We start from the raw sequence: 14,474 nt of genomic DNA, 5'->3' as shown, positions 1-14,474 counted from the left end.
AGTTATTATTACGAACTGTCGAAGATATTATTATGGCATTAAATATTGCCGATATAATCCGTTAAGTGACGAACCGGTTGCAGAGAGCTTTATTCGAGGCAAGTTATAAACGGGTTAATAATATTTTCGTGCATCAAGGGAGCAACATCGATCGCTACGTTCGCTGCACTCACCCCTTGCACCGTGGAACAAAGTTGCAGCTCGGTAAAATCGATTACAGGCACCTTAACACGAGACGCTTTGACCCCATATAATCCGCCGCTGCACTCGAATTAGCAGCGATTTCCAATCGAATGGAGCTTCCAGAGAGGAAAAAGGCGAAGAGGAGAAGAAATCGGATCAACGAAGCTAAACCGGAAAAAATCGCTCCGCGTGTTCTTTTCAACCGTAACGAATTTGTACGTGATAAAATCCGTTGCATATCTCTACGATTAAAGGAACACACGTCAGGGTAGATAATAAACCGAAATGTCATGTGAGAATATCATATTTTCACGAGGTTTTGCGAAGCGAGCTACATGATCTGCGCTTACAAACCGACTCACGTAGTGCCGTCCGCATTAGAGATTAAACACCCGTAAGGATCCAAACCCACCGGCATGAGAAGAGCCTGCAAACTGATCGCGGGCCTCAGCGTCCTGCAGGAATTTCGACTCTCACGGTCTTCCAGCGATCGAATTTTCATTATACTGGAATAGCCGGTATATGGTGCCTTCGGGCGATGGTGCGAAGAAGTTCAGATTGGAACGCATATTCCAGGCGCAGAGCTGCAGCTGCAGCGGTACCGAAGCCCGAAAACATCGTCAAAAGTAAACAGCGGGAATTTCTTGATGACTAATTAGGAACTCGAAGTCAAATTAAGGAGAAACAAAACGGTGACTTGTTAAGTCATCTTGAAATCTCTTTGCAATTTTCTGTATGAAGATTTTTGAGGCCCTTAATTGCGAGTCAAATTGAGAAAAAACAAAATAATCATGAAATAAAATTCATTAAAGTCCCTGGAAAAAAAAAACTTTTTTTTAATACCTTTGGCCAGCTTCTCGGAATTTGGGGCCACTGTAAGACTCCTCAAAGATATCTGTGTAGATGCGGAGGGAGGGGGATCGGGAATGAATTGGTCAATCGACTCACAATCCGGTGAGCAAATGAGGGGAACCGGGAAGTTTTGAGCTGGGTGAAATGAAAGAGTTTATCGACTCCTAGGCTGTGGGGAGAACCGTTCAATCGCATCTTACGATTAAGTAATATTAGGTTTGAGATTAACGATATCCCCCTGTTCTAAAGTACGTAAAAGTTCCCACGGTAGAAGCGACCATGTGTGAAATTTTGTTTTTAAAAAGTTTGAATTTAATTGCAAGATATTATTGGAGTTGGGTGGTAATTAAAAATAATATGACATGTTATTACGCTAAAGCGAATGCGAAATTATGTAGAAGTTAGTAAGGTGAGAAAATATTTGTAAAACCAATTAGTAGTGATAACGGAATTTTATATTGCTTGCTGCTAACAAAGATCCGAATTCGTAATTTTTATAGGTAGAAATGAACATTTGAAACTTAATTTGCTGAAAGATTCTTGTGTGTAACCCGGTGATATCTACAAATGAGATCATACGTGATGTGGAAAGTGTGAATTTCGGAATTAGCACCCATCCCATAATTCATATAAATATTGTAAAGCATTATAAGACAGTTTTGAAACACACAAAGTACTGGTTTCAATGACGGTCAAGCGATTCTGCGAATGCGGATGCGCGGAGTACATAAAATACCACTTTTAAGTCCTAGGAGTTGAAAGTGTTCTTTTCTACACTGCGCGCATGCGCTGTCGCGAACAAATCTGCCATAGCGCGACCCTAACCTCAATTTCGTGCTTCGTGAAAAAACGCGTAACATACTCTCGTTATATAAAGAATCGCCTGCAACAAGGAGGCCACAGTCCTTTCACCTCGCGATTTTCAATATTCGTTACGACTCATATCGCAAACTTTATACGCTCAGCCCGAAAAGACGGAATTTCCCTCCTTGTTACACAATGTATAACCTAACTATCGTCGAACGAAAGCAGGGGGTATGAAGTATGTTCGAAAATTTCCACGGCTACACGTCACGTGGCGGCATTACACTCATAAGGAAAATTCAGAGGCAGACAAAGTGCTGCGTGATCGTCTTAAGTTAGTTCTCAAGTGCTGCCCTGGCCAATTGTGCTACCGACTCATTGTCAGTCAGTTCTACAGCTCTATGTTTGACTTTCCAACAGTTTACTGCGCAGTACCGAAGGGGGGGGGGGGGGGGGGGTAGATATAATACGTCCGTGGAAAAGCATTTGTTAAATTGAATTTTGAAAGCCAGGTTGCACAGTTAGCAGAACCTTCCTTTTCCGAAGTAATTCGCACGCAACTACTCGCAATATTTTCTTATCAACACACGAATAACACTTGCAGATATTTTTCGACGTGTTAGAATCATCGTTCTGTCAACTCGTGAACGAAATACGCACCCTACGACTCTTCAGAAAATCTCTGTGCATCCATATGAGTATAAATGTCGATATAATTTTCTAGGGATTCAAAAGAGATCAGATTCTCACAAAGAAGGTTTTTATTTCCACAAATTACCAAAATTTTCGGCTTCCACGAACTCCGTTTATCTGAGAACCCACGAGAAGATAAGCTGCGGGTAAATTGATCAGTAACCTCCATCAATTTCGAATCTCGAAACACAGGCAAGATTGATAAACGGAGATAATGCGGGTATCCTAGCAGGTGGTATACCGTTCCTGCGCTTCGAAATTCAATATGGATGTGTAATATCGAGACCTGGGTTACTAGGCTTATCTACGGAAGTGCCCGGCGGCTTCCCGCGAATTAGTGCATCGACTAGAACACGACCGAAGGCCTTAATCACTTCATCTCAAATTCCAGAGACGCGGCTTTCGCAGCTTAAGAGGCTTCGACTTGCTGTCGACGCCGCTGGCCGACAGAACGACGGTGTCTTCTCCTTCTCCTTAAAAGGATAAGTGTCTGTGGTGGAGGGCTGACTCGAGGCTTGACTGAACCACTTCGCCTCCTGAGCTGCTGTTACTACACAAGAGATTACCATACCGCTTCACCTCCGATAATCGAAAATTTATTTTCTCAAAGTTCAGGACACCGGAGATGGAGCAGATATAGAGTGACGTCGTCGGGGATAGAATTTTATTAGGGTCACTTCGAAGTGGAGAATAAAAAGTCGACGCGTGATATAATCGGATTTTTCTTTTTCTTTTCATTTAACAACTTCGAAAAATTGGCGGAAGGATGAAAAAATTTCGCGAAACACTGCCGACTAGAAGACTGCAGCTGCCTGTAACGGAGCGAATAGCATTTGCGATGCTCAGTGAGAAACCGGCCGTTTGACCAATAACTTCAATTGCCAGATACGTTATTATACTCTATAAATCAACGGCGTTTTTAATCTCGAGGTTATTGCTTCGGTGAAATAAGAAACTGCACCACATCCACCTGCGGTGCAGATATAATAACTTAACGCGGCTGCAACGCGGTACTCTTTTTCAGCCGCAGGTGTTAAGTCATTAATTAATTTTCGATGCCGGAAGTTCTTGCGTTCCGTTGATTCGTTTCGCGTGTATGTAAGAAATATTCCATGCAGATTTATGTTTCGCTCATACTGAACTCTACAGTGTAAAAAGTGTGAAACGACACGATAAGTATCGCAGCCGTTATTTATTTAAAAAAAAAAATAATCGTCCGGTAGATTTCAATAAAACCGGAAGTGGAACTCGCGGTGCCCTGGGGGTCCAGACATTCCCTCCGCCAGACTCACTCCCGCACCGACATAAATAAAGTTCTACAACGGCTTCAAAGCTGCGATAGTGTACTCTCCGTGTACTATTTGTCCATCTTTTCCTTTTATTTGTTTTTTAAATTTTTTCTTTTATCCTTATTTCGGATGGCAAGTTTTTATAAAAATATTGAACGAAAGAGCTATATAACGATGTACATTCTTGGGACAATGTGTAAAAGCTGGAGGTATTAGACCTGCATGACGGATACAATAGATTCTATTTCTCGACTTCAGAGACATTATATACACCCAAATGAATTCCTGAATCCCTGATTACATGCATTATACCCACAACGGCATTTGCGCCAGCGCGGTTCACGATGATAAAGGAAGCCGCCGCACCTAATTGCTTGGGATAGCGCTCTTCGCAAGTTCTACATCAAGCGCGATAAAGTTTCAGTTGTCACGTTGGTTCCAAGTCACTCTATAGGTATACGGACCTACGTAGGTATATAAAGCGGAAAGCCAAGGAGCTAAGAACTTCCTTCAGGCTCATCCCGCAAGCAGCTCCTTATTGTTGATTAGCGGATACCAGCCAAGCACCTACATACCTTATACCTTATATGAATGTATAACTTATACCGCTTCGCGCTCAGCTAATTATGCCCGCCGTCTGCGCGATGATTTGTTTAATTTTCAATTTTCTTACGCCGCGGGGATACAGAAAATATGCTTTATTCAGTCTGCTTGAGAATATTACGAGACATCAAGGCGATGAAGAGATTCGCGAACGATCGCAAACTACATTATTCATACAATAATTGTAAAGAAGAAGGACACTTTGTAACACGTCTCATCTCAATAAGAGCCAATTCACTGGTTCCCGTCAATACAGTTAGTCAGTATATTGATATCAGTTTGAAAGATTCGAAGACACGCGGAAGATAAAAAATTATTAATGATTCCTGATTCAACGAACCGTCGAATCAGTGCTCTTGTATGAATGATAGTCAATAGTGATGATTTGGGTTATTGTGCATGCAAATGATGATACAACAAATGTCCGGAATCGATTGTATATTTTCTCCACGTTCTTATCGAAAGCCAACAAATTCAGATATTCACATCTCTCTTCGTCGTTTTCACAGCTCTCTTTCAATTGAATTATTACTCACTCCAAATCTCAACATTTTACAACTTCCTTGCACTCTTAACATTCTTTCTTTGTCTTTACTCTCTTTCTCTCTTTCTCTCCTTCTATTCTCTATTTCCCGTACTTCAAAACTCTCCAACCATCCAATTGTTCGTGTATAATAATGTATAATAGTACTAATATAGCATCTCCAAAATAACGGATTGTGTGAATTAATAAATAAATTTCTTCGTCTTATTATGTTATTATTTTTTGAATAACATTTAACAGTTTTTATGTTTTGTTTTGTATCGCTCCTAATTTCCTTTTCAATTAATTAATTAATTATATTCAACCTAATTATAACTAATTATAATATTATTAATAATAATAATAACAATAATAATTTTATTAGTTTTATTATGAATAATAGTTATTATCAAATAAAAACCTTTGATTTAGATGATAAGACGAGCTGAAGTCATCATATAATATATCTACGACCAACTAGGCCACTATTAGGTATATCTATATTTCTCATTTGTAAGCAAACAGCAGGTTCTTAATAGAAAACAAAATCATGAGGTCACGGATGAAACATGATTAAGAAATATATGGATGTGTGTGTATGTGTGTGTGTGTTTGTGTATGCCCTTCAACCTTTAACGAATTATTTCGTTGAAAATATTTCACCTCAAAATTTATCATACCTCGTTTATCACTGTTTTCTTAAACTTTTTTTCAAATACCATGATTTCTCTCGTTTGATGAGTGTCACTACTGTGAATGGTACGTGGTACATTGAACAAGTATTCTCCCGAAAGGAGAAAGAAAGTAAGAGATTGACAAAAAAAAGGAAAACTTGGATCTTGCGTAAAAGGTTAATTTCCCTTTGAACAATTGGTAATTATAATATTTAGTACCTATACGTCGTATACAAAGTTTAAATAAAACATTTATTATAATATTGAAGAATTTATAGGGAACAAGCTGAGGGGCTTGTAATAGGCTTTTAAAATGAATCCAGCGTACCCTATTTATTTATAATATGTATATAACGTATTATTTATAATATATATTTTATATATGTATTATATATATATATATAATATATATATTTATATATATATATATATATATATATACATATAATACATATATAATTATTAATGAAGTAGAAGTTGTGTTTTCTGTTTAACTTCCTTTTTTTTGTTAACTTTGTAGTTCTTTCTGTCGAATATGTATTTGCAACTACGGTTTTGCAGCATATTCATGATTCAAAAGGCTTGGGGACGGTAGAGGTTTTGGTTAGAGGGACAAGGAGTACACAACTGTTCCATAATTTCTAAGGAAATTTCATACAATATAGGCAATATATAAACAGATTCAAATTTTCTATAATTTCTTTTGAATGTCGTATTCTTTTCCTTACTAGAAGAAAACAAAAAATTTAAAAAAAAATACGGGAATAGTTGGTTGATAAACTACTTACGGAGGGCGCTTTACCTCATCCCCCTAAACTGGCAGCCTTACAGGCTCATCCGAGAACCCCATTATCCCCTTTAGGTCATCTGCATCACTAAATTGTGGACAATGAAGTACAAATTTGTCTTTCCATCATACGGTTAACGGTGTGAGTATTAAATCACTAAGCAGATGTCAAATACTGTGACGGTTAGTTAAAGTCCAGAAAAGGAGAGATCAGATTTTAATTGATTCACCTAATGGTTTGTAATTTTTTCTTTTTCTTCCTATTCCCGTACTACACAAATTCTCAAAAACAGATTCTGAAAATAACTCCAAAAGTCCAGAGTTTTACAAACGTATGACCAAAGAAAGTTTGAAAATACAGTACAACCGTATTTCAACGATCGAATTTTAATCCAGGAATTTGTTTGTGGGTCTATTTTTTTTTTCCATTCCACTTCTTTACCCAAGTCAATTGCTGCTTATTTATACTGGGAAAGTGGTGTCACTTGACATTATGCATCTATGTGTATATGTATATATGTACGTATAAATGAATTACAAACGGGTAATAATTTATTAAAATACGCCGATCAAGTTTCTGCAAGTATTAGAAAAATGTTAAAATCGCGGTTTTCGTATTTTCATAATTAGAAGCAGAATACCGTGACGTCACAGGTTTAATATTACTATGTTTGCGAAATATATACGATAGGATGAGATACTCTTTATCGTGAAACACTGTGAAGGTGAAAACAAAAATTACCAAATTTAACAACCTCAGTGACAAGAAAAAATAATAATAACCTTTCACTAGAATATTTGTCCTTTTTTCGTTTCTCTCTACCTCTATCTTCATTATGTAATTGTTTTTTTTTTTTTTTTTTTTTCAAGTTTCTTTTTCTTCGTTTCAAAAGCCAGAATCGTTTTTATGCAATTCTCATACTAGATACTCGTGCAACTACTATTTATTAGTTATTGCAAATATTTTTATCAGATTATTTTCAGCGGTGTTAGCATACGTGTTTGTACGTGACATTTCTATTCATATCTATACTTATCTCAAATGGGCTAAGCAATTATTTCATACACAGAGGGCTACTACAAAGCTTGCAGTAAAATAGAATTATTGTGAAAATTTGAAGAAAAAATATGTCAAGAAAACTGACGACTTCGTTTGCTCAACATTTCAACAATTTATTATACAGATTTATTATATGTAGTGCTAAAATTCATTACTTGAAAAAAAATATATATATATATATGTATATATATATATATATATAAAAAAAAAGGAAAAAAAAAACAAAAACCTCTACTGCAATATACTCTACATAAAATAACTAGCAATAGTGATAAATTGTTGAGTACTGATGGTCACCCTGCACGAATATTCCACTCTCTGACAATTCACAAAGTACCAGTGAGAAAAACAGACGGTCCTTCATCACTCACACATTTTAATCAACAATAAATTAACGCTCGAAAAGAAATATTATTTCTTCTGAAAATAAGGAAGCTCCGGGCAATAAATTTCTGGACCCGTTTGGTTAATACTGCTTCAATCTGGTAATTATCAAGGAAATTAAAAGAAAAAATTACCAAATCAAATATCGTATTGTTCCGAGTATAAGCCAACCCCGCATATAAGACGACCCCCAATCCTGCAACAATATTTCAGGTTCGTTTCTTTTAGTTACCCTCGCATAAGACGGGTCCGCGTATAAGACGAGGACGATTTTGGTGGCTGATGTGAACGAAAAAAAAAAAAAACCTCGGCTTATAATTGGAACAATACGGAAGCCTGTGATCGCGGAATACAATACTTTACTAAAAACTTTACTTTAGTAAAATAATTACACTATACAGCAGCACCTGAAGTCTACCAAAGTTTTCATAACGCAGTTTCGTAGGGCCTAGTAAAATATACATACGTTTATAATATTTATATAAAGAATGATCAGTCGGATTTAGTTAGCTTTTTTTTTGATAATGATCTAAGATCTAACCAGGCAAATGAAAGTTTTTTCGAACAAATGTTTGGAATTTACACGAGTTACCGACAATAGAGGAAAATGATAAAATGTGACTTTCCCATCATAAATGTAGAAGCAATGACAGCATTTTTGATATTAAATTCGTAGGGTAACCACAAGAAAAGGGTGAGATTTTGTTTGGCTAGGGAAAAATACAAAGCTTTGCTAGGAAAAAAAAGAAAATATTTCTAGGACCAGTGACTACAACAATCACTTGACAATATTACTGTTTTATCTCTCCATATTTTTACATGATTTTACTACGCCTATTGTACTATAATAATCGTAATGATCCTAAGACTTCTATAGCAAACACAAGCGCATTGCAAGGGGGATGAGGACTCATGTCACGTGTGTACACAATTATTGTTTATAGGTGTATCAGTTGATTTAAAATAACAACTTGGTCAGTGTGGCGAATGAGAGTTATAAATGGCAGCGTTGCAACCAAAAATCTGAAACCATTTCCAAAGTAAAACTGTTTATCGCGGTTATTATGCATTTTCCTACGTGTATTCGACTCAGAAAACTACAACGGGAATTTTGTTTATCAAACTCAGCAAAATAAACCTACTACAATCCTGCGTCCACGTAGATCAAATTTTCTTTAACAGCGACAGTTAAGTTCAAAGGGGAAAAATACGTGGATAAATGTATCGACAATAACTATGGAGGGCACTACACGACTATACTTTGTTGAACCTCACTGTTCATTACACAAAAGAAACAAGGACGAGGAAAAATTCATTTAAAATGTAGCAACGTTCGAGGTTACCCCGCGAGATATTGGTGTACATGATTTGTCAACATATATATGCATACTACTCAGTAGTAAATTGAAAAATATTTTTAAAAAACGGTATACAAATAAACTATACTCACATAAACGAAAACAGATTTGTGTCAATTATGATTTCTGTGAAAATAATTACGAGTTCTACGTATGTTCTTTATGCGCAATTTGTTCTCATATTTTTAAACATCGTTATAGAAAATAATTTGAATAAGAAATTGATGAATCGTAACAAATACAGTATGGGCTGTGCATAATGCTATGTATAACATCAGTGATAGAGGTGTACGAAAAATATACTATGTTTCAGTGATATTTCGCTGGCGTGTTGGTGTAACCAGCAGATTTGTTTTTGAAAAAATCTTACCCACCAGATACGAAAAAAAAAAAGAAAAAAATCAAAAACAAAGACGAAAACTTTTAAATGCCTCTACTTTGGAAAACTTCAATATGCCTGACTATACAAATCTTTCTTGGAAAATGGGCAGAAATGGATGGAGCGCTGATTAAAATATTAATGTAACGTAACAAAGTCCTATGGAGAAAGATATCAGTGGAGTAGTAGTTCAGTGATCATCTGCGTCATGAAGACGCTGACGTTTAGGCTGCTGCTGCTGCTGGTGATCAGGGGGCTCTGGACTCTCAACAATGGCTAAAGGGGCTGGAGAACCTGGCGAGCTGTCAGGTTCATCGTGCACTCGCTTTCCAACCCCAACGCCTGTATCAGGCCCGATAAAGCTCCCACTAAAATGATAACCAATGAAACGTTATGTGATTCATTGTCATCTGTCTTACACATATTCATTTCTTAAAGGAAAGAGGCAGAATTTATTATCTTGGCAGACCTCTATGCAGTATAAATCCTCTTTTGAGAGCTAAGCACCCTATACTAATACATACCTGTAGTTGTAGGAAGTTTGTACAATAACAGGAGCTGGACTATATTGTCCAGCAGGCGATAACGAATGTTCTTCTCCAGCATTTCCAGGCACCAAATATTTATCTGTGAGAGAATGCCTATTTAACACAATATCCACCTAGATTTGGACGTAAGCGTTCAAAACTTGTTTACAACAGAAAGGCTCAATTGTACCTGTTTCTTGTATAATATTTCTGGTTCTTTAAGAATGATGTCAAAAAAAATGTGTCGACGATTAAGAAGAGAAAACGGAATCCAAATATTGTAGAATAGTACATGATGTACTTTGCTTCACATTTTTATAAAACAGTCATACCTGACTTCAGTCGAAATATTAAATGCTATCAATTTCAGGTTTTAACCCAAATACCGAATGAGAGTACATCTGTAATGATACAGATCCAAGCAAGATTTTAGGAAACTTCCACTACCGAAATGTTCTACCACCAAAATTCAGAATTTTTCTCAACATTCACAGCATGACATATTTATCACAAATGTCTAGAGGAATGATGATTTTTAGAGCACTTATTTACCCTCTCTGGCTCCATCGCTGTTTACTCCATTTGTAACAACGGTGATCTGCTGCATCAGACGCCCCTTGTGATTAGGAGGTGGAGCATAGGGATGTCCAGGCGATCCTGGGGCTGACTGGCTCGTAAGCTGACCCGCCGGCGATGATACAGAACTATCTGGATAAGACTCTGGTCCTGGTGATCCCTCCCGACTCAGGCACTCTGGTGTCATAAGCCCACTGATACCCACGTGTGATGGTGAAGCTGGGGCACTCCTGTGAATTTATAAATTCCAACTGTTATCTTTGTTTACATGTAAACATGGAGAGAAAACATAGTCAAATTTTTAAGCAGTAGAACACTTGCCGCTGCTGTTTTCATGCATTTAGGCAATCTGAACCTTTATTCCAACATATTACACGGACATTACTATCTAGCCAAGGAATTTCAATGCATATCATATCTTTTCAAGTTTTCATTCTGACATGGAAAAATTAAATCACTTTGCTGGCATTGGATTAAAATTCATCTCAAAGGTCAAATGCCGACTCAATAAGATTGTAACGCATTGAAGAAAACAAAACAGGTCTGCCGTTACATGAAAAGTGTGTACTCATCATTCTTTTCGATTAAATATTCCTGAATTATAAAAATTGCTTACACAGTAATGAGGGTATCATTTTCTGACAAGACAATTCACAAAATATTTTTAAAAACATCAGTACGAATTGTAAATAATTATCATCTATCACTGTGATCATTGAACGTTTGATACACTGAGCTCCTGTGGCCCCAGGAAACCCAACTCCAGCAGTGAGCATATAACACACAATTTTCTGATCTCTGTACGAAGATTAATCCAGAATGAAAAGTGTGCTGGTTAAAATGTGCATGGATAAGTAACAATAAGATGAATAAAAAGAATACCTAGACGATAAGCCGAAAGGCGCTCTGAAGCAGGGCACCCCCCTTTGTCTTCTCCTCCTAAATGCTTGTTCGATAAGTTTAGCCTCTGACTGAGGATCTATTCTCCAAAAAGATCCTTTACCAGGCTCCTCTTGGCTCCTGGGGACTTTGATGAAGTAGCGATTGAGTGAAAGATTATGCCTTATAGAATTCTGCCAGCCTTTATCGGCTGTCCTGTAGTACGGATAATTTTTAGTAATGTAAGAGTAAATCCCAGAAAGGGTGAGTTGCTTGTCCGGAGCAGAAGCAATCGCCTGTACTATAAGTTGAGCGTAAGAATAAGGAGGCTTGGAGTCATCTTTCGGAGGGCTATAGTGCGCAGGTGTTCCATTAGCTCCCCCACCTCCCCCGCTTCTATATCGAGGTTCCGCTCCAGGCTCAGGGCTCATCTGTCGGCTTGAACTTTGCCCGACTTCGATGCCAGAGTTCTGAGGACCACTGGCAACGACAGCTGCATACGCAGCAACCATTTGAAGGTCTGCCGAAATGTTTCTTCTGCCTTGACCCGACCTTGGGCTTGCGGGACAAGAATTTGCTGCACTAATTGTGCCTGTGGGTGACGGAAACGGACTGCTATATCCTGTGTCTGGAATATTGATGCGAAGAGGTGGCAGCGGCGCTCTTTGCTTTGGCGGTGATGGAACTCGGACATTGCTTTGCTCTTGTTCGTCGATCAATGATTGGAACACAAGCCGTATGTTGGTGCTTGGAAATCTAAATGTACACCTAAAATAACGAAATGGATATCAGTACGTGTTGCATTTGCACGTGTCAACATGATTGTTTTTCATCATTTCCTTATTCAAGGAGCAAACACTAGCTTGTTATTTTCGTGTTGTTGAAAATAAATGGTTAAATTTTCAGTAAACAAATTATGACGAGTGTTGATATTCAAAAGAAAGAGTACGAAGCACACAGTCCCTGCTTTCTAGACTTCACCTCATACTATTGAGAATAGTGCTATACAAATCCCATAAGTCATCCCACTGATTACCTTGCTATTGCAAGTATTACATCATTGATTTCTCATGAGAGAAAAAAACACGTGACATAATTGGTTTGCTTTGAAATTGTTCAAAACACTCGATGAATGAAATGTGTACAATAAGATTGAGGAAAAACAGCGTTAAAACCTAAGGAAGTATATACACGAGCGTCGTGCCAATAATCGGGATGAAAAATCGGAGGCGTGAGAAGCGCGTTACATTCTAGGTTACAGAGACAGGCCTTAGTTACATCACACGATAAAACGTACCGTAAAAACGTGTTCGTACTCTACGTGGGTAAGTTTGTATGATTTAAAAGCATGCAAGCGAATTGCCCCGAGCAGCAAATAGCTATAAATAGAACGAGAGAGTAAACAAAAGTGCTAATTGTAGTTGGAGTGAGCCGGATAGTTTCACGTGGAATAATCTATTTCGGAAAGTGTGCCACCCTCTGTGGTGATTTTCGTAGTAATGATTCAAGCCCCCCGTGTACGGGGTGGGCGGCTACTAGGAATTATTTGTTTACATTGCGTTTATTTTTCGGTGGGTATTATCGGAAGAGCGCGGGGGGAGGGGAGGGGTGCGATATAGGATAAGGGGGAAGGATGGGGGGGATGAGGGGGGGAATAATAGCTTACGATTTTGGCAGCTGAAATGCGGGCGCCCCTTTCCGCTGAAAAACACCATCAACGAAGACCCCGTTCTTCCCGTTGCATATCATGAAGAAGTACGGGTGGTCGTAGAATATTTCCAAATGCTTCCGAGATATGAAACTTGAGTGGCCCATGTTTACGTCTACATCGCCTTTGCTGCTGTTGCGGCCGATGGTTATGCGCTTCTGGCGAACCATGTACTCGAATTCGCGGCCCTCGAGCCTCGCGATCGGCATTCCCTTCGCCTCCGAGTTCCATTGCACTTTTGAGGGGCTCGCGGGTGCCGATTTCAATGCCAAAAGGGCCCAGGCGTCACTCTCCTGCGTTCGCGAATACGTAGACATATCACTCAATCACTAAACACTCTTCGCGAATCTCCGTAATATGGCCGGCCCTTACCAACACGATACTGCTGGCTGCCTCACCGCGACCAGTTCGACACGCACAAATATTTCTCTCCTCCTTGTTTACCCACAATCCGAAACGTGGGTGGCCACCACGTGACGCAGCCCGTTAATACGTCCTCACTAGCGGCTAGTTCAAAACCCCTGGTACGCCCTTCGTCAAAGTCAAACCTGCATTACGACAATATGTTTACCCTATCGGCCCCATAGGTTCCTATATTTTATCGCGATATTCATGCCACGCGACCGTTCCGTGATACCGAAAAGTCAATAATACCCATTATACAAACGAGTACGCGACACAGGTGCATTTCTGTCTTCTGCTCCAGCCGCCGAAGGGACAAAAGGAAGCGGAACCTCTCTTGAGGCCATTTTTCAAAATTATTTCAATATGGCCGAGCCATCGCTTCATCAACATTCACTACCGCATCAAATTCGTTTTAATTTATGTTTATTTTAACTTTCCAATATTTCACACTCTCCCAAATTCATTTGATAAATTTCAATCGCCCCATACTTATTCCTCGAGACCTATCAGATCTCAATATTATCGCTCATATAAGCTCGTATGACTGGCACTGAGGAATGTGCAAGGTATATTTTTGGCGCGCCGGTTCGGTTATAAGATTTCATAATCCAGCTCCAAGGAATGAGGTCACTATAATCGTACTAATTAGTCAGTCAAAATATATTAGAACAGAATTATCTGTTGTATATTACCACTAGTTGACCTGTCTGAGAATTATTTAGTTGCTGCATCACTCGAGCAGTGGATCAACCGCGTAATTTGAATGACCGAATCCTGCCCCTCGCTGCAG

General features: G+C 38.5%; 1 protein-coding gene across 1 annotated transcript; it reads right to left on the bottom strand.

Annotated features, from left to right (window-relative positions):
- Positions 1-6,098: 6,098 nt before the first annotated feature.
- Positions 6,099-14,006, bottom strand: LOC124405239 (forkhead box protein K1). The gene is made up of 5 exons (XM_046879968.1): positions 13,238-14,006; positions 11,575-12,339; positions 10,669-10,922; positions 10,114-10,216; positions 6,099-9,957 (listed from the first exon to the last, which is right to left on the bottom strand). The coding sequence occupies exons 1-5, from the start codon at positions 13,594-13,596 to the stop codon at positions 9,780-9,782; spliced, it is 1,659 nt and encodes a 552-aa protein (XP_046735924.1). The 5' UTR covers positions 13,597-14,006; the 3' UTR covers positions 6,099-9,779.
- Positions 14,007-14,474: the final 468 nt, after the last annotated feature.

This window comes from Diprion similis, chromosome 4 (genome assembly GCF_021155765.1).
Source record: "Diprion similis isolate iyDipSimi1 chromosome 4, iyDipSimi1.1, whole genome shotgun sequence".
Taxonomy (NCBI): Eukaryota; Metazoa; Arthropoda; class Insecta; order Hymenoptera; family Diprionidae; genus Diprion; species Diprion similis.
Note: the sequence above shows the minus strand (reverse complement) of the source record. Positions and strands in the feature narration are given on the sequence as shown.

What these genes read in the sequence shown, in the direction of transcription:
- LOC124405239 (XM_046879968.1), bottom strand. Translation starts at nt 13,596, where the DNA reads ATGTCTACGTATTCGCGAACGCAGGAGAGTGACGCCTGGGCCCTTTTG. An exon ending in CCTTTCGGCTTATCGTCTAG is followed by an intron (nt 10,923 to 11,574) that starts GTATTCTTTTTA and finishes ATAAATTCACAG; the next exon opens with GAGTGCCCCAGCTTCACCAT. An exon ending in CAGCGATGGAGCCAGAGAGG is followed by an intron (nt 10,217 to 10,668) that starts GTAAATAAGTGC and finishes ATTCTCTCACAG; the next exon opens with ATAAATATTTGGTGCCTGGA.